At 35.0% G+C, this 20,978-nt stretch overlaps 1 protein-coding gene and 3 non-coding genes across 4 annotated transcripts; all 4 read left to right on the forward strand.

Annotated features, from left to right (window-relative positions):
- Positions 1-7,414: 7,414 nt before the first annotated feature.
- Positions 7,415-16,702, forward strand: rpl13 (ribosomal protein L13). The gene is made up of 6 exons (XM_056462382.1): positions 7,415-7,520; positions 8,793-8,908; positions 8,993-9,134; positions 12,278-12,451; positions 14,088-14,144; positions 16,496-16,702. The coding sequence occupies exons 2-6, from the start codon at positions 8,805-8,807 to the stop codon at positions 16,652-16,654; spliced, it is 636 nt and encodes a 211-aa protein (XP_056318357.1). The 5' UTR covers positions 7,415-7,520; positions 8,793-8,804; the 3' UTR covers positions 16,655-16,702.
- LOC130233042 (small nucleolar RNA MBII-202) lies at positions 12,131-12,212 on the forward strand. The gene has a single exon (XR_008838183.1). It is a non-coding gene; the product is annotated as a small nucleolar RNA MBII-202 (small nucleolar RNA).
- On the forward strand, positions 13,923-14,005 carry LOC130233041 (small nucleolar RNA MBII-202). The gene has a single exon (XR_008838182.1). It is a non-coding gene; the product is annotated as a small nucleolar RNA MBII-202 (small nucleolar RNA).
- Positions 16,358-16,433, forward strand: LOC130233043 (small nucleolar RNA MBII-202). Its single transcript, XR_008838184.1, has one exon. It is a non-coding gene; the product is annotated as a small nucleolar RNA MBII-202 (small nucleolar RNA).
- Positions 16,703-20,978: the final 4,276 nt, after the last annotated feature.

Raw genomic sequence — 20,978 nt, forward strand, 5'->3', positions numbered from 1 at the left:
TGTAAAAATCATTTTCACCAAATGAATTGGATTTGCGTATTTGTGAATTATGGTTTGGCCAATAGACGATGCCATTGTCCATCGCCGATGGCCGATAGACACCACGATGCGATCATCGCGATCCTCCGCCCTGCCCCCGTCGCAAATGCGCTCACGAAAAATGCACACTTAGGCCCCGTTTACACTAATACATCTTAGTTTTAAAATGGGATTTTAGAACGAAAACGATCCACATCCACTCTGGTGTTTCACCTAGCATTTCTGAACAGCCCTCCATCCACACTATACCCCTGAAAACGCACATCACATGACCACACACTGATACAGACACACACTGTCATGCGCTCGAGACAGCGGATCCAGTCAGTCAGCGGGTCAGTACACTGCTTCAATCTTTCGCTTTCATGCTTGTACGTAGTCATTTTAGCGAAAACCTCAGATACTGTTGGTTGTGCACCTTTTTTCACCAACCAAGTTTGTGGACGCCAATATAATGACACAGATCACTCTGCCTATTCATGCCAGAGTCCCGCAGAAAAAGTGATTGACAGGTGGTAATTTGTGTGTAACTTATCTTTATTTATTTATGATTTGTTTATGGGTAAAACAAAGACCATGCGGGTCAGGTAGTTGAAATGGTAGGCTACAAATAATTAATTCGTTATGAATTAATTAATTATTCGTAAATAATTAATTCACCGCCACCTACAACGACGATGCCATCGTCCATCGCAGTGTTTTACATTAAACATCGTACGATGCCAAAATGGTCGACGTTGCCCAACCCTATTATGAATCGTGTTTTAAACTTACGAATTGGATTTGCATATTTATGAATCGTGTTTTAAACTTACGAATTGGATTTGCATATTTAAGAATCGTGTTTTGAACTTACGAATTGGATTTGCATATTTAAGAATCGTGTTTTGAACATACAAATTGGATTTGCATATTTATAAATCGTGTTTTGAACTTACGAATTGGATTTGCATATTTATGAATCGTGTTTTGAACTTACGAATTGGATTTGCATATTTATGAATCGTGTTTTGAACTTACGAATTGGTTTTGCATATTTAAGAATCGTGTTTTGAACATACGAATTGGATTTGCATATTTATGAATCGTGTTTTGAACTTACAAATTGGATTTGCATATTTAAGAATCGTGTTTTGAACTTACGAATTGGATTTGCATATTTAAGAATCGTGTTTTGAACTTACGAATTGGATTTGCATATTTAAGAATCGTGTTTTGAACTTACGAATTGGATTTGCATATTTAAGAATCGTGTTTTGAACTTACGAATTGGATTTGCATATTTAAGAATCGTGTTTTGAACTTACAAATTGGATTTGCATATTTATGAATCGTGTTTTGAACTTACGAATTGGATTTGCATATTTAAGAATCGTGTTTTGAACTTACGAATTGGATTTGCATATTTAAGAATCGTGTTTTGAACTTACGAATTGGATTTGCATATTTAAGAATCGAGTTTTGATCTTACGAATTGGATTTGCATATTTATGAATCAAGTTTTAAACTTACGAATTGGATTTGCATATTTAAGAATCGTGTTTTGAACTTACAAATTGGATTTGCATATTTAAGAATCGTGTTTTGATCTTACGAATTGGATTTGCATATTTATGAATCGTGTTTTGATCTTATGAATTGGATTGATGTAATTTTGAATCAAATTTATGAATTGAATTTGCATCTTTTTTAAATAGTTTTTTATATTTACAAATTTTGTATTTAAATGTATGAATTGGATTTGTGTAGTTTTGAATCGTGTTTTGAACTTAGAAATTGAATTCTGGAAATGTGAATTGTGTTGTGGATGTGTGATTTTTATTTTGTAAATGCATTATTTTTGACACTGATCTGGCTCCATAATATTTACTTCCATCAATAATAACCAAATAATCTGCTGAAACATCTGTTTAAATATTTTGGGGTATGGCAGCACGATACTGGAAAAAATTTACATTGCGATGTTTTATCTTTATGCGATATATATTGTGATATACTGTATCTATACAATTTGACCAAATGATTGAATAGCACTATTTAGAAAGGATTTATAGTCACACTTTATTTTAAGGTTCAATTCTTGCTATTAGCAAACCATTACCTATGACTAGGCCCACACGGAATCTGAGCACACAGAATTCAGCAGATTTTTAGCCCATCATTGATTCTGTTTATTTACTTGAGTAAATGTGTGTACATTTATATTTATTCAGTTTTTAAACTAATTACAGTAATAATATTGACTAATATGAAAATATTCATATGATTTATGTACAATGCAGTTTGTACAGTAATATTTTCTGTCTTTTAGTAGAGATATTATATGAGAGATGTGGTTTGTTTACCAAATAAAGTGGATCTAAATGGATTTGCATTGTAAACATTAAATAAAAGTTAAAAAGGTATTATTTATTAATATATTAGGTTTTTAGTTATGATACTCCCAAAATCATTCCGCATAATTCCACAGATTTTTAACAAAATTCTCAGCAGAAATAGCAAAAATGTCTGCTGATTCCGCCTGGTCCTACCTATGACTTTTGCTTCAATAATTTCATAATTTGCTCCTTAATAGATATGAAGGTAGTTTAGGTATTGGGTTAGGGATGTGGAATAAGATCATGCAGATTATGTTCTTTATAAGTACTAATAAGCAACCAGTATCTCAATAACACGTACTGTATGCTAATAAGCAATAATGAGAATTGGTCCCTAAAGTGTTATCAAATGTGTTCATTTTGATTGATTGGGATGATTCTGTAGGGCAGTGAATCATGCATAAAATGTAATAAACTTCTAGCAGATTAATGCAATAAAGCAAAGATAAACGTGAAATAAATATTGCATGCTTTATGGTTTTGTATATATATATATATCTATGCGATGTGACTACTGTGGATGTGTACATTCCGATATTGATGCTGAATCGATATATTGTGCAGCCCTAATTTGGGGTCTGTAAGATTTTGTTTACCTTTATTTAGTAACTTAGGACGTTTTACAAAGGCTGTTTTATTTTATTAATAATACAGTATTATTGTGATGTATTGTACAATGTATTATACGGCGCTCTGGAATACTTGATTCTGATTGGTCGACATTCCAAGGTATGTTATTCCTAGATAAAATCTACAAAATGAAAGCAGGAAGTTAAGCTTTTTTTGCCCTGCAACTGATGATCAACAGCAAAAATGTTAAATATTTCCTCTTCTTAACAGAGAAAATCACCAACAATCAATAATTCATGATTATTTGGTGTCATTGCCAGTGTTGGGGGTAACGCATTACACGTAATTCAAGTTACGTAATAATTTTACTTTTCTAGCAATGAGTAAAGTAACACATTACTTTTAAAAAATAGGTAATAATATTTGAGTTACTTTTCAGATTAGTTAATTTGCTTTTAATTTGCTGAATTAAAAATAGTGTAATCCTGTTGAATAACACTCAATGAGAGAGAAACCAAAATGGCAGAGCCTTACATTTTCGTGATGGAGGTATTCTAACTATTTTGAACTCATGAAAGAAAAGAGGATTGTGTCAATGGACTGTGATTTTACTGAGCTAAGAAGAGAAAAATACAAAAATAGCAAACACATTGCTTTACACTTTCATTAATCTGTAAATACGACATGTGTAGCGTCAGGAAGTTCTCAGAACTGTAGGTTATACAGTGTGTTGTTAAATGCAGAGCTCCTCTGTATAAAATAAAAAGAAAAGAAAAATACCCTGAAAGTTCTGAAAGAGGTCAAGCCTCAGGCAGATATGAAAAAGTAACTCAAAAGTAAGGTAACCCATTACTTTCCATTAAAAGTAACTAGTTACTTTTTTGAGGAGTACTCAATATTGTAATGCATTACTTTATAAAGTAAATTTCCCCAACACTGGTCATGGTTTTGCAATCAAAAAATGTCATTAAAATGGAAGTCAATGGGGCAAAAACAGCCCCAAACATAACAAAAGGGGAGTCAATTTGCCAAGAGTGTATTGTTGAAGCACTTTCCCAAAATATGTACCAAACTAAGATTTGTCATCAAAAATCATTCCATTTCCCCAAAAACAGAGACATTTCTTGCCAAATTAAGACTCAAAATCACCCCAGAGAGGATGAAAACATCCCCAACAGCACAAAAGGATTAATAACATTAGCTACATGCTAACATTTACACAACTTTTAATGAATGTTAAAGAATTGTATATGGGTGACACGGTGGCTCAGTGGTTAGAACTGTCGCCTCACACCAAGAAGGTTGCTGGTATGAGTCCCGGCTCAGCAAGTTGGCATTTCTGGGTGGAGTTTGCATGTTCTCCCGGTGTTGGCGTGGGTTACCTCCGGGTGTTCCGCTTTCCCCCCCTAGTCCAAACACATGCGCTAAAAGTGAATTGAATAAACTAAATTGCTCGTTGTGTATGAGTGTATGTGTGTGAATGAGTATGTATGGGTGTTTCCCAATACTGTGTTGCGGCTGGAAGGGCATCCGCTGCATAAAACATATGCTGGAATAGTTGGTGGTTCATTCCGCTGTGGCGACCTCTGAAATAGAGACTAAGCTGAAGGAAAATGAATGAATGTGAACTGTCTGAGAACTCATCCTGTTAGCGTGGAATTTCTTTCAAAATAAAATCATACTGAACTACAATTTGTCATTATTACCAGAATATATTTATGTTTCGGATACTGCAACAAAAATCATTTGAGACAGTGTTTTTGTACAGTTTTTTTTTTTTGTTTTAATAGTCTTTAGATTTGCACAGTATGGAGTTTTTGTATGTCTCTTGATGCTGAAAAGGAAGAACACACACACGTGCAGAAGGGAACCATGGCCATCTCAGAACAGAACACCTTGACCTTTGCCCTTAGATTAAAGCACTGATGAGTTTCTGTGTTCTAGCGATCAATGATTAATGAAGGCTGATCATAGTATCTTTTTCCCTCAAGAAAATCCCAAACTGGGTTAAAGTATTCACATCTCATTTACATTTGTTAGGAAATGTTAAGTAGTTTAGCCAATATGACATGTTTATAATGCTAAAACGATTTTAATCATACATACAGATTATAGTCGTTCTTATTTTGTCCTCACATACTGAATTGAATGTTTTAACAAAATATAGTTATCTATTCTTGGATCTTATAGTGAAATGCTAGAAAAAAATAGATGAAATAAACATGTAAGCAAATACTTGGATCTCAATATCTCCAAATAGTATTTTTAAACTAATTTACAATCATTTTTACAGTAATAATTGATGCCTTTTACATTTTAGGATAAGGGTCCATTGCACCACGGTGACCATATAAAGGGTCTTATGAAACTGCTCTTTGATAATTCATATGAAATAATTATTATAAAGTTATTCAACCCTATACTATAGTAAAGTATTTGAAATAATCTGTTGTAGTAATTCTATAGTGAATATGGTAACGAAACAACTAGTAATGCATGGCCAATACTATATGATATATTATACTACAATACACTCAGTTTACTGTAGTAAAAACTAAAGAATACTGCAGTTTTTGTTTCAGTTCACTATAGTTGCTTTAGCATTCATTAAAAAAATGTTGTAAATATTATAAAGTATACTTTGCTACAGTATGGCTCAATAAATACTATGAAATACTATGGTATTGTTTCATGAGGGGAAGTAACTTTATAAGCAATGCTGATAAATCACGTGGAATTCTGCATAACACGTCTTACAGCGCCCACTGGTGATCGATTTTTAATCACGTCCATCAAAATGATAATAATAATAACATATATAGGTCTGTGTATACCCAGGGGCAGACTAAGTGATTTGGGGGCCCTAGCATTGAAACTCAAAACATACTCTTTCTCTATAGATATTTTTATCTGTATATTTGATTTTTTTTTGTAAATAAACTGCATATTAAAATATATATTTTAAGTGGAAATGTATCTTCTTAATGTAAAATTATGATTTAATAATAATTAATAATTCATTTTCTTTTCAGCTTAGTCCCTTTATTAATCAGGGGTCACCGCCAACTTATCCAGCACATGTTCTATGCAGCGGATGCCCTTCCAGCTGCAACCCAGTACTGGCCCCTACTGAAAAAAACAGCTTAAACCAGCCTAGGCTGGTTGGCTGGTTTTAGCTGATTGACCAGCCTGGTTTTGGTCATTTCTATGCTGATTTCCAGCCATTTCCAGCCTGGTCTCAGCTGGTCAGGCTGGACAATGACCAGCTAAAACCAGCTTGACCAGCCTAGCTAGGCTGGGAGCCCAGCCAAAACCAGCTATGTCCAGCTTAAACCAGGCGGGTCAAAATGGTTTTAGCTGGTCATTTTCCAGCCTAACCAGCTAAGACCAGGCTGGAAAAGGCTGGAAACCAGCCTGGAAATGGCCAAAACCCCTCTAAAACCAGGCTGGTCAACCAGCTAAAACCAGCGACCAGCCTGACACACACACACACACACACACTACGGCCAATTTAGCTTACCCAGTTCACCTATAACCAGCGACCTTCTTGCTGTGAGGCGACAGCACTACCCACTGCAATACTGTGCTGCCCTAATGTAAAATTAAATACAATTTAGTAGATTTTAAGTTTTTAATATTCGCATGTGCAGTACGGAAGGAACATTTCACTATTCATCAGGGTCCCCGATATTAAAAAAGTAAAAACGTTAAAATCTTAATGATTAGACAGGTTATAGACAGATTTAACAACATATGATACAAAATTTATAAAAAGAGCTATATGATTAATACAGGCTTCTTGGAATTGGTCGAGGCCCCCTAATAACCAGGGGCCCTAAGCGGCTGCTTACCTCACTTATTGATTAAGTCCGCCCCTGTCTATCTATCTATCTATCTATCTATCTATCTATCTATCTATCTATCTATCTATCTATCTATCTATCTATCTATCTATCTATCTGTCTATCTGTCTGTCTGTCTGTCTGTCTGCCTGTCATAAAGTATTAGCATCTATATCATAAAGCAATAGCATGTTGAATTTACTTTAACTTAGTGAAGGTAAATACACCACCAACAAACCAATTTACTTGTCATTTAAAAGAAAAACCTACAATGTGTCTATCCCAATGTTAACGTTATCTGTAGCCAATAAATAAAGCAAACAGAATTACTTCAGCTGGTTTTGACCTGAATGTCTAACTCTTATCAGCTATATCCCTTGACAATTTTGAAAATGTATTATGCCTAGTTTGTTAACTATTTGGTCCTTTGTATTCTGATTACATTGAACAATTTGTGATGGATTTTGTGCATTACAAAAGATAGCTGTATTTTCGGCACGCCTTGACTGAACTGCTGCTTGTCGAACTTTTAATTTGCCTCTCTCCACGTGTTGATTTGTCGCCACAAAACCGGCTTCACACTTCCGGTAAACTGGCGCTTCGGTCAACGCCATTGGCCGTTTTCTTCACTTCCCATAAAACCCTGCGTTGTCACTTCCTTTTCCTTTTCAGCCATTTTCCGCTAAGGACGGTATGTGCATTTATTCAGGCTAAACATGCTGTTTATCCGCATTAATCCTTAGTTCACCGTTGTCTTACATAAATTTAAACAATCAATCTTGAATGTGTTCTTTGTTTTATACCTGTAATGGGCTGTATTGTTGGGTTTGCATCTTGTTGAGAGAAAATAAACGATTATTTTTTTTCTGACACCGAACACTGGCAGGAGTCAGTTCATGTTTGGATGTGTATTTCCAACATGTTGACGCTTTTACTCAGCAAGTCTGTGTATTTGTACATAAGCAGCAAGTGTAGAATTAAGAAAATGAATTGCCGCTTATTTTCTGCCGGTTTTTTTGCATTGCTAGCATATTCCACAAGCATGACTGAATGCCAAGTAGTAGCCGAGGTGGCGTGTAGTATTATATCGCCTAGATTTAAAGGAAGAGTTCACACAATAATTCAAATGGTCACTTAATCATTCCTTATACTTGTTTCAAGGCTTGTTTGTTTGTTTTCTTTTGAACACAATAGACAATTCTGAAGAAAGTTGGAAGCTGGTAACCATTGACTTCCATAGTGTTTTATTCTCTTACAATGTAAGTCAATGGGTACTCGTTTTTAGCTTATTTCGAAATGTCTTAAGCGTAGTGAGGTAAAGTTGGTTTTATATTGGCACATTCGTTCAGGGACAACCTGTGACATGCTCATATTGTTTAGCATGGTACTTTGAATATTCGGTCTGAAACCACATGTAAATATGACTTAACATTAGGACTGTTTATGTGACTGAATTATGTTGTACTTTGATAGTCATATGAGTTCACTGTTTTAGTAAGGAATACCTTTTCTGAAATTATATTATTAAGGAGAACGTCCGAATGTGTGAATATTAAACCAACTTTACCTCAATCTTAAGCGTTCAACTGAAGAAACTCTTAAAAGTTTACAACCACTTGGGGAATAAGTTTATTTTGTGCTGAACTATCACTTTAATATATGCAAATCTGTGTTATAAGCATTCATGAAGCAACGATTTAGGTTTAAAATTAAAGTTGTATTTACAGTAGTCTGTTGAAGATTATGTAGCTAGAAATGTTATCCTTTTTGAGAGCTAAAGTGGCAGTGTGCTGATATGTTTTACTTTATCTACAGTACAAAATTTAAAATGGGTTAATAGTTTTTCAAAATTGTCCAAAGAGAACAATGAGTCTTGTTAAATAGTTTTAGGACAACTTTGAAAGGCTTTGGTTCACTGTAAATGTTGTCTACTGTCATTTTAATATTGTTTATTTTGCGTTAGGAGTGAACAACCATGGCTCCCAGCCGGAATGGCATGATTTTGAACCCTCACTTTCATAAAGACTGGCAGAAGAGAGTGCGCACCTGGTTCAACCAGCCTGCCAGAAAGATCCGCAGGTAACACAAGTTTGTCCACACAAATGTGTTAAAAGTTTATTGAATGTGTTAAGACTTTATTGAAATGCATCTCGTCTCTCTCAGACGTAAGGCCCGTCAGGCAAAGGCTCGTCGTATTGCTCCAAGACCAGTTTCTGGACCTCTTCGTCCAGTAGTTAGGTGTCCAACCATACGCTACCACACCAAGGTCCGTGCCGGACGTGGTTTCACCCTGGAGGAGCTGAAGGTAAACTTGTGTAGTTGGTGCCTGATGTTTAGGAAAAGGTCAGCTGGAAATTAAAAAGGTCATTTACTCATGTTCCAAACGCACACTTGCTTATGGCCCTTTTCCACTGAGTGGTGTGGTTTGGTACGCTTTTATGGCCGTTTCCACTGTCAAAAGGTTTACCAAACTATACCACTTTTTCGGCACCCTATGCAAAGGATACCAAAAGCCGGAGCTAGATGCGCAGCTGAGTGCTATTGGTTCACAGAAAGAATTCATTGGCTCGCTCAAGCTAGAATGAAAACAAAGGAAGCGCCATTTTTAAATACACAGCCGAGAGATTACATCGTAATAATATATACATAAAGAGCCATGATTGACCTGAACTCAAACAAACTCTGTGTAGTTTTCTGTAATTGGTAACATCGGAGACTTTAAGAGTCTGTATGTGTTCATATGTTGCACTTATTTATTTTATATAATTGCAGATGTTACAGTAGGCTGTTTCGCACTGTCATTGATCTGCATTTTTAATCAAATTGTTCATAGAAAAGTTAGTAATATTTATACACAAGTATTGGTGTATAAAGCATCTGTTTTGTGAGAAGTGCTTCTCATATGATATGTGAACGACCCATACAGCTTTACTGTAGACATTTCCTCGAGCGAAAATGATGTCGTCTGAAACTTTCTTACACCACGCCCACCAAAAGAGTACCGTTGGTACCCTTTTAGCAGTGGAAACGCAAATAAAGGTGACCCGTACTGTACCACTCAGTTGAAACAAGCCAAAAGTCTTTAAAATGTATATCATCCCTAGAGCAAATGTGATTTTTTTTTTTTCCCAAGTCTTATGTTTGCTCTACTGAACGAACCGATTTAGCTTAGGCTTTTATTTACACCTTTTAATTTTAACTTCACTTTGTTTACCACCAGATAATGTATATATGTATGTATATAATGTAATTTTATTTTTTTAAATGGCTTGTTTGGACTAGTTTTCGGTGCACAATCTTCCAGTGGAGGTTTCTTTTAGAACTTCATAATATAAGCTTGTATAAACTTGAATCCAAGACCTGTGGGTTTAGAAAGACACGAGGCTGAGTAAATGACAATTTTAATTTCTGGTGGAACCAACCCTTTTTAAAGGATTAGTTTTCTATAAAAGGGAAAATTAATTATTTGCCCTCATGTAGTTCCAGTGCCCCGAGACCTTCATTTATCTTTGAGAAAACAAATGAAGATATTTTAGATCAAATCTGAATGCTTTCATCCTCCAATACAGCAAGGGTCCCAAGATGTTCAGTAAAGGAACCAAAAACATTCCATGTGACTTCAGATCAACTTTACTACTTTGTGCCACACACACACACACACACACACACACACACACACACACACACACACACACAAAAACAATTTTGTTTGTCTTTGTCTTCTGCATTAATCATGGTGCACTTTTTGTACAGGTAGTATAATGGTTGTGTATTGCACTTCTGACTCTAATGGCAATATATCGCACTGTCCCTAGTAAACGTGCACCCTGAACTGATGCAGGAGAGAAGATTTATTCAACTAAAGTTGGATCGGAGTCAGATTTTTTGTGCACAAGTGTGTTCCTGGAGCTTCATATGATAACAGTTGGACCACTGAAGTCACATGGAGTGTTTTGACCAGGGTTGCCATGCTTGAAAGTATTTGAGCTTCAGAGATAGATTCAAGGCCTGGGAGTACTTGAGTTAAATTTGAAATGAAGTTTGTTTTTGGTGTAATTTCAACAATTGTAATGCTGCCGTCAAAAACAGAATAAAAAAAAGAGAATTCTAAATTTAAGTCTTAAATGTAAATATTGTATTAGACCATAATGAACATCTATCTATAGCGGTCTCATTTCAGAGGCTGCATCCTCCAAAGGATGCACACTTCAAAGGTGAGTCCTCTGAAGTCTACACAAGCTGAACCGAACATTTTGAAATGAGACCATCTAGCCTACAGATCTAGTCACCTAGCAACTGTGTAACAGCAGCTGAAAATGATCGGTAATAAGTTTTGTAATGACTTTTTTTTTTTTTTCATCAAAGTATCTTTAAATCTAATATTAAGCGATCTGAAGGCAAAGCAAGGTTTACAGAAGCTGGAAATATTTTGCGTTTAATCGATACATGTGTAGAGAAAAATGTAAACTGTCTATAGAATCACTTTTTAGTAAGACATGTCATAGTCTTTGTTTTTTAACACGTGTTTAGATCCAAGTAAAATAAACCTAATTCAAACATTTAATCCAGAGTTTTCTTTTTAAAAACGTCCTGCCGTTATTAGCGCGCAATGAATCTTGGGATGTTAGATGCCGCGAAGGATCCACCGCTTGTGTCCTTAACCTGGGAAACGCGTGACTCATTTGGAGGCTGCATATGACGGAGCCTTTGAAATAAAAAATAAAATAATACCGTCTTCGTCTCGCCGCGATGACACAGTGTACTTCGAATGTATCCTTCGGAGGATGCAGCCTCTGAACACAGCTTATATTTCAGAAACCACATTTGAGTATTACCAGTTTTGAATTCTACAGATTCTATTAAAGTTCTTTGAACATAACTGCTTATTTTTCATTCAAACCCTCATTATCACTCTGATATTTTGTTAATACTGATTGTGTAATTGAAATGTCAAGTACAGTAAGGACTTCCATGGCACTGCATATGTTGGCGGTGTAAATGACAAAGTTTCTTGATTTGAAATGAATGGTGCTTTATAAAGTCCTTGAATCTGCTGTTTATGAGAGTGGGAACTCTGTTTGACTATGCAGTTTCTTATCTGGACTTTCAATGTCTCTGCACCCTTGCTATCTATGGAGGATGGAGATCTCTGATTTCATTTAAAATATCTTAATTTGTGTTGTGAAGATGGTCTTAGGGCATTGGAATGACATGGTACAATAATGACATCTTATTTTTGGGCAAACTAATCCTTTAACTGACATTTTCCTTGCACATAAATGACACTTAAGAACAGTCAAATGATGACAATTCTCCGGAATCTCTGCACTTCCTTGATGATCCACTTTGAACCCTTTTTGCTGATGACTGTGTTTGACTCATGTCAGGGTTCTTCCAGCATAATTAAGTCTCGCACGTCTCCTAATTGCGTTCTTATAATGCCCATAGGCCGCTGGAATCAACAAAAAGGTGGCCCGCACCATTGGCATCTCTGTTGACCCCCGCCGTCGCAACAGATCCACAGAGTCTCTGCAGGCCAATGTCCAGAGGCTGAAGGAGTACCGCTCCAAGCTCATCATCTTCCCCAGGAAGGCGTCTAAGCCCAAGAAGGGAGACAGCACTGTAAGTGACCGGCTTCAGCTTAAGATTGGAAGTTTTCTGATTTAATTGGAAACCATATTTTTAGATCAGGGTGAAGATAGTTTTAATTTGCAAGCTAACATGATAGCATGTCACTCAAACACATCTAGCGTCTAATTCAATTCTTACATTTATTTATTTATTCATTTAGCAGACACTTATCCAGAAGAGGATGAAAAGCACTTTAAAATCACCAGAAAGCTGCATTATGTATATTCCATGACAAGTCAAAGTAGTAAAATATATTAATTTTTTCATTATTTTTTTTGTTTGTTTTTATAATTAAGTTAGGAAGCCAAACAATTAGCATTTAAACATTTTTTTTGGAAGTGTTATACGTTTTTAGGTCAGCATGTGAGTAGGATCACAGTTTTGAGTGTCAAATAATACTTATTTTTAGAAAATATTTTCAGTGAGTTACATGTAGAGGCATTTGACTATTTCAGTTTAATTTGATTATTATTATTATTATTATTATATAACTATGGCAGTCACAGTGTTGATAAATGACATAGCCTTTAATCTGTAGAGTACATCATTTATTGAATCGCAAGTTAAAATGAGGAACTCTGTAACCCACTGTTGGTTTAGTGTTGTGTATTTATCCATTATAGGCCTGAATCAGTCAACTTTATTTATTTATTTTGATCGCTGAATCACACGGTCATAATTTTTTTGCAGTCTTGATAAATTAAAAAAAAAAAAATTTGCGCTTATTTTGCGTTCAAATTAAAATGTCATAAAACATCCAATTATAAACCATATAATCAAGTAATATTTATTTCAGTTTGCTATTAATTGTTTTACTTATAGACGTTGCATACATAGTATGTGCTGTATTTGAGTGTCTCTTGGAAAATGACGTCTCACCTGCGCCCTCACAATCATTACATGAAAGTCGGAGGTAATAGTTTTACAGCCTGTGCAGTAAGCAGACGCGGATGAAGCATGAACACGTGTGTTTTACGTGAAGTCAATGCAAAAATGCGATGCATCTAAAATTGAGTAAATGTTATGGCACGAATTGGGCTTTTTGTGTGTTTGACGTGCTTCATATTACTAAAGAAATTGGGAGCAAACATATAACAAATGTAGCAATGAAACATAAAAAAAGCAAGCAGCGTACAATGATGGAGATTGATTCAAGGATGACGGCCGCTGGACATAACCGAATTGACAGATAATTTTTTTTCTTTAAATGTATGGCTGGTATTATGTGCGTCAATCAATAAATGATTTCTCTTAACTCTTTCCCTGCTATCGATATGAGAGTAGCAAAATTAGAAAGCCTAAACTGTGAAAAACTAGGGGGGTCTGCTAACAAACACTTATCTAAATGTAGTTTTTAGTTTTGAAAGACATGACACACTCCTATTCCACACAATACATGTGCTGTCAGGTCTATTCTTCTAGTTATTTGTAATAGACAACAGCTTCTGTGTTTGCAGTCAAATGATGACAGCTTTCTCCGGAATCTCTGCACATCCTTGATGACTTTTGAACCCTATTCTGGCTGATGACTGCATTTTATTCAGCCACACTTTCTTGTGTGAAAGTTTTGGTCTTAACTTTCTCTTTGTGTGTGTGTGTGTGTGTGTGTGTGTGTGTGTGTGTGTAGGAGGAGGAGCTCAAGATGGCAACACAGCTTATTGGACCAGTCATGCCCATCAAAAAGGTATCTATCTTTAACCCTATACAGTCTACGGTGTTTTATTTGATGCCCCAAAATTCCAGAGCATCTAAACTGTGAACTGAGTGTTTTGGAAAATCATGTTGCACGTGGTCCAGGGTCAACATTTTTTAAATGATACTAAAAGCCTTTATTTTGGAAGTTTAAAGGTCCAGTGGAATTAAAATAGCATTATTTAGATGTTAGTCTTCAAGTATATCTATAATCTAGTGTGGTACAAAGCAATGACAATTCACATTTGAGAAGATGTAAAACTGATATAAACTTGTAAAGCTTGTAGTTTGTCATTTCCGCCTAAATGGATCAGCATTTTTTATTTTTGTCACCTAATAGTTCAGTTTCTCATAAAATCTTGACATATAAAATGCTCACTAGTATCTGACATGCCCTGGCCCTTCAAGACGCTTCTCATTTGCTTTTCATTTGATGCGCTCTGACTGGCAGAGCTGTGATTTAAAAACAATTTTTTTTATAATTTTTCAATAATTTTTTAAAGGGAGATGCTCTGTCCCACCCTCTTTTCGTTTTTTAGTTCAGATTTTGTCATGCATTGAATAAAAAAAATGCACACTTCAAAGCACTTTGAGACCTTTAATAACAAATAATTAGTTTAATAACATTTATTTTTTAAAACATTCAAACACAATGACTTACAAATTCGGTCCAACAAACATTTACAGATACAATGTACAAATAAAACATGTGAAAGTAAAATAATATTAGATGAATACAATGAGTAAATGATAAATATATATATATATATATATATATATATATATATATATATATATATATATATATATATATATATATATATAAAATACTGACCTTCAGATTGAATCTAAATAGGGTATATGCCTAGCTAGTGTGTTTCCCATACTGATAAACTTCCGGTGACCTGTTATTGTTAATTTTTTCCATTTTATACGGTTCCTTTTACAGCATCGATGTTGTAATGTAATTAAAATACAATCAGTTAAACAGACTTTTGTATTCATTTAGTTGCTCAAGCGTAAAACAAGACAAAAAGCCGTTTGCTCACACGCGTCCGTCAGAATCGGCAGGCTAACGCAGAAGCTCCTTTGAATATACTGGGGTAAAATAAATGCTCATATTATAAAGACATGGCGGGGGAAAATGTTAATGCAGAGCTTCTTGTACAATGTGAGACCCACTTTATATCGGATATCACTCAGCCAGTGGAGATCGCTGATTTTTAAAGAAAATCGCGCCAATTAAACGTGGCGATTTTGCATCGCCATACAATTCATCGGAAACTATTAACCCAGGTTACTGGCAAATTAAAAGGCCTATTAGCATGCTTCGGTGCATACCCCATTCGTTTAATCCTCCTCAATTGAACTGTTTCCTGATGCCAGATTTGATACATTTTGTCTGTCTTTAAGGAGAATCTGTTTTTCTTCAATTTTAAAAGTTTCAATACATCCCTCATTAGATGTCAGGGTATCCGTGGGATCAGACTTAATGTGTTAAATCTCAAAAGCAAAATTTTAGGCCTTAAGTCTTAAATCTACTGAAATCTTGTGTTGTAGGTCTTAAATCTTTTTAACAGGTCTTAATTTTTCTAAAAACCTTGCTTAAAGTAACATTTGCTCAAAGGTTCTCCATTTATTTACTCCTGAGGATACAGGCCTGACCTAAATTTTGTATTAAATTATTATTGTAGACTGAAGTAATCGTATTGATCTATTCTTGGTAAGGGTTATAGGGTTTGTGGATGGATATATTTGAAAAATAAAAAATATATATTCAAAATTATTATTATTATTATTGTATAAATGTATTAAATAATTTTTTGATGTGGCTAGTGAAAATCATTTCTAACGGGGATATAAAAGGCATTTAGCCTAGTATAAGTCTAAATTTTCATTCATAATGGTCTTAGTCTTAACTTTAACTTGGTGAAACCTGCAGAAAACCTGGATGCTGTTTCCAGTTTAATATTATTACCCTTCATGCTCGTGGACTGACAAATGGAACTATTTTGGTTCTGTACTGTTTTTAGCTTTTAGTATCATTTTATGAATGTCATCCCTGGCCACAAATCTTGAGCTGCAAGTGTAAATATGTGCCAATAGCCAAAATGCACCATATGGGTCAAAATGATCATTTCTTTTGCCAAAAATCCTTTAACTCTACCTCTCCTTGCTCATGAGTGATGCTCACAAACAGTCAAATGATGACAATTCTCCGGAATCTCTGTACTTCCTTGATGATCCACTTTGAACCCTTTTTGCTGATGACTGTATTGACTCTGAAGTTATACATGCAATATTGTCGACCGCAGCGGAGTAAAATGTCCATGTTTTCTGCAGGTGCACAAGAAAGAGAAGGCCCGCGTGATCTCAGAGGACGAGAAGAACTTCAAGGCTTTCGCCAGCCTGCGTATGGCCCGTGCCAATGCCCGTCTTTTTGGCATCCGTGCCAAGAGGGCAAAGGAGGCCGCCGAGCAGGACGTCGAAAAGAAGAAATAAACATTTGTATGGAACTGTCAAAAATAAATGTCTCTAAAAAAGCTCTAGTTTCTTGCGAGTCATTTCTTAATTTTTATATTGAGATTTCTGTCTTGTTTTTAGAGTATGCTTTTTTTTTTTTGTCCACTCAACTGGTTTTCATTTTATATCATTTTTGCTGGATTCCAGGAGATGTTGGGCTTTCAGGAAATGAGGACGCTTTGAAGCAAGTGGTGAACAAATGCCAAATTCCTCCTCCAGAGATGAGACCTTTTATCGATGTTTACATTTTAAATAAGTGGCAAGATGAGTGGGATGCATTAAAAGATAAACTGAAATGCAACCTTAAATATCAAACAGAATTAAGACATTTTAAGACTAGATTTAAGCAAGTGATTTTTACCAGACGTCATATTGGATACAAGATTGCTCAGAGGTGAAGAGCCGCCTAAATATTTATACTGCACAATTTCTCTACAATAAAACATTTTACTGGATTGTCCTGCTCTTAATGGTTCAAAATGAATTTTATTTTTTCTAAAAATGAACACTTAAGGGAATTTTTAGCAAAGTGACACCAGGAAATGTTTTTTAAATTATGTATTAGCGCTAAAATTAATTTATGGATTCATTTATTTATTTTTAATAGCATAATTATTGAAATGTTCTTGCCATGATAACCTTGGTTGCTGACATAGAATTACATAAATTCATTGCATTAACTCCTAAAATGCCATGTGGTGATTGATTTAATGGCACATTTAATAGTTTTGAATTGAGCATTAATATAACAAATGGGAGAAATAAGTATCTCTTAAGGAAGTATCGCTATAGACTGCATGTAATAATTTAGGGGGGAAATGGTAAGTATTTCCAGAATTACAGACATTAATGCTTTAAACGCCACTGATACATTTTTAATGGTGCATTTTTTTTTTCTCCAAATGTTTTCTAGAAATGACACAGTTCTCCACAAGATGGCAGTGTTTGCCTTTTATCACCGTTTCCTTGGCAGAATTTTTATTTGTGGCTATTTAATGACGTGTTTTAACAAGCACAATCCAAAAATGAGCAGAGTCTGGCAGTTTTATGCTTCTGCAAATTAATTGAAAGGCACATGTGCATGCTGCCGATTGCACTGTTGAAGCGGTCGTTAGATCCCAAGTCAGGACAGTGAAATTATTTCCCCAGTCCTGTGCCAGTGAGACCAATTAAAGTGATATTTCACCCCAAAATAAAATAGTCCTCATTTGTACTCCTGCATTTCATTGCAAAACACAAGACACGAAGAACCAAGGAACGTTGGAGCATATTTTTATTGATTTAAAAATATTAAACATTCAATTCCCTTTACTGATATACATATTGAAAATCGAGCTGAAATCATGATTGTCAACACAGTTCAATGTAATTTCTTAATTACTGCAATAGAAATCAGTTGTTTTAAAGGGTTAGTTCACCCCCAAATTATGTAATTTACTTATTCAATATTTGAGTTCCTTCTGTTAGAAGATATTTTAAAGAATGCTGTTTAATGGTACCCATTGACTTCCATTGTAATAATTTTTCCTAATATTTCATCTTTAAAACCACGTGAGAGTAAATGTTGAGGTAATTTTTATTTTTGGGTGAACTATCCCTTTAATTCATGCTTCAGAATGGCAGCATATTCTCTGTTTAGGTTATAATGTGCCTTTTTTGCTGGATAAATGGGCTGTGGGTGTGTTATGCAAACACTTCATTCCCACATCATCATAACTACACTATATGTGGTTTGGGATCAGAATTCATATCTGCCGTTATCCAGTTTACTGCTGCTAGTTTTGCTTGTGATGAATAAATGTGTTTCTCTCAGGCTTTTACACCCAGATGGTCTAATGTCTGTGTTTTAGTGAGGAAAATGCTGTGAATGATTTGGTAAGATTTGGGTAATGGTACGTGTCCCACTTCTGCCGCCAAACAGAGTGTCATTGTAACTAAAGCTGAAGTGGTACAAATCAATTTTAAGTGAAGTAAAGAGACCGTTATAATTGGGATTGTCCACAATCAATGACCCATTGGGAGTTTTTCCATGAAAACCTACACATGGATCGATGGGCCAAAAATATCTTGACCCAGGGGAGAGGAGTAGGGAGATAAACATGGATGAGGTTACGTAAGAAATAGGGAACGTGTCCTGTAGTTGACCTTGATTTCTGAATCAGTAGAGAAGAGTTAATTTAGACTATCTTTGAAATTCTAGAAATGCCGTCTACATAACTACATTTTCACAATGAAAGGCATTCATTTGTTTGTGTGCATAAAACCAGGTAAAAAAATGAGTACTCTATGGATCAGATTTAATTTCTGTTGCCAACATTGAGATAAATAGATATAAGGCATTATTAAGCAAAGCTAGAGTCTAAAATGTAATAGTTTTATGTGTAAAAAGGATAGTTCATCCAAAAATAAATATTCTGGCATCATTTTCTCACCCTTGACTTTAACAGAAAAGAAGAAAGAAAAAAAAGCCAAAGTAATTTTGAAGAATGTTGGAAACGTAACCACTGATATAGGTAAAACAAACACTGGAAGTCAATAGTCATCAGTTTCCAGCTTTCTTCGGTATATCATATTTTTCAATCACTCGTGTAACATCAAAAAACTAAACTCAAACTGGTTTGGAACGAGTCGAGGGTGAGTAAATGTTTTCATTTTGGGGTTAACTATCACTTTAAAAAATAATATCAAGTATTTGTTGAGAAGGAAAATCAATAATAAATTGTCTTTAAAAGATGTTTCCACAGTCACAGATTTAAAAGACAAAAAGGCAGGAAAAAAGAACCCCAAATTCAACAAAACAGTCAGTGCAGTTCAATATAGCATTGCCATTTTTTGTAAAGAACCATAGCGGAAACATGTTAGCATGATGCTATTCACTTCAGCGAAACCACAGTCAACATTTGAAGTGCATCAAAACCTTTCACCAAGGTAAGATAAAAAATATTGAACAACACTCATTCTTGTCTTGAATTATTCTTTATTTTGATCCACTTCAAATGTTGACCACTGTAGATTAAAATGGTGGCATTTGTAAGCACCATAGAAGTCAATGATTAGCAGTTTCTACCTTTCTTCAAAATATCATATTCTTGCTCAACAGAACAAAAAAACAGACTGGTTTGGAACAAAGTCAAGGGTGAGTAAATGACAGTGTTTGCTTGTTTTTTTGGTGTGAACTATCACTTTAAGAATAATATCAAGTACTTGTTGAGGATTATAATCAACAATAAAATGTCTTGAAAAGATGTTTCCACAGTTACAGATTTAAAAGACAAAACGGCGGGAAAAAAAGAACCCCAAACTTAAACACAAAATTACTTTTTTAAACCAAAACAGTCAGTGTGGTTCTATTTAGAACTGCCATTTTGTTTAAAGAACCATGGCGGAAACATTTTAGTATGATGCTAGTCACCTCAGCGAAACCAGTCGTCAACATTTGAAGTGCATCAAAACCTTTCACCAAAGTTGTCCTAAAACTATTGAATATTCTTGTCGTGAATTATTCTTTATTTTGATCGAATTCAAATGTTGACCACTGTAGACTAAAATGGTGGCATTTGTAAGCACCATGGAAGTCAATGTTGACCAGTTTCCATCTTCCTTCAGAATATTATGTTTTTGCTCAACAGAACAAAAAAAAAACTGTTGTTTTGAACAAAGTAAGGTGTGAATAAATTATGGTATTTTCATATTGGGGTTAACTATCAATTTAAAAATGATATCAAGTACTTGTTGAAAATGAAAATCAGTAATAAAGTGTCTTGAAAGATGTTTCTAAAGTTACAGATTCAAAAGGCGGTAAAAAAAGGCCCACAAAAAGACTTTTTAAAATCAAAACAGTCGGTGTGGTGCTATATGAACTGCCATTTTGCGTAAAGAACCATAGCGGAAACATGTTAGCATTATGCTAGTCACCTCAGCAAAACTACAGTCGTCAACATTTGAAGTGCATCAAAACCTTTCACCAAAGTTGTCCTAAAATGACTGAACAACATCCATTCTTGTTTTGAATTACTATTTTTTGATCCACTTCAAATGTTGACCACTGTAGACTAAAATGGTGGCATTAAACACTTACCTCATAATCTTGAAGTCATTTTGGCCAAAAACAGCTGTGTTTCCTGTGGCTGACATAACGTACTGTCTGTCCTTTGCTCCTGATGTTCTTTAAGGATAGAAAAGCAGAGACTGTTTAAAATCTTCAGTACAATCTAGTGATCGCAAGACAACAACGTCTTATTGTGCAGAAAGTAAATAGCCCTTTATCTTTGATGATTCCAGCTCTATTCTCTCTCCCACTTCA

This window comes from Danio aesculapii, chromosome 7 (assembly GCF_903798145.1).
Source record: "Danio aesculapii chromosome 7, fDanAes4.1, whole genome shotgun sequence".
NCBI lineage: Eukaryota > Metazoa > Chordata > Actinopteri > Cypriniformes > Danionidae > Danio > Danio aesculapii.

Excerpts from the sequence above, each read along its gene's own strand:
- rpl13 (XM_056462382.1), top strand. The coding sequence starts at position 8,805 with ATGGCTCCCAGCCGGAATGGCATGATTTTGAACCCTCACTTTCATAAA. Across the intron at positions 9,135-12,277 it reads TCACCCTGGAGGAGCTGAAG|GCCGCTGGAATCAACAAAAA; the intron begins GTAAACTTGTGT and ends TAATGCCCATAG. Across the intron at positions 12,452-14,087 it reads CCAAGAAGGGAGACAGCACT|GAGGAGGAGCTCAAGATGGC; the intron begins GTAAGTGACCGG and ends GTGTGTGTGTAG.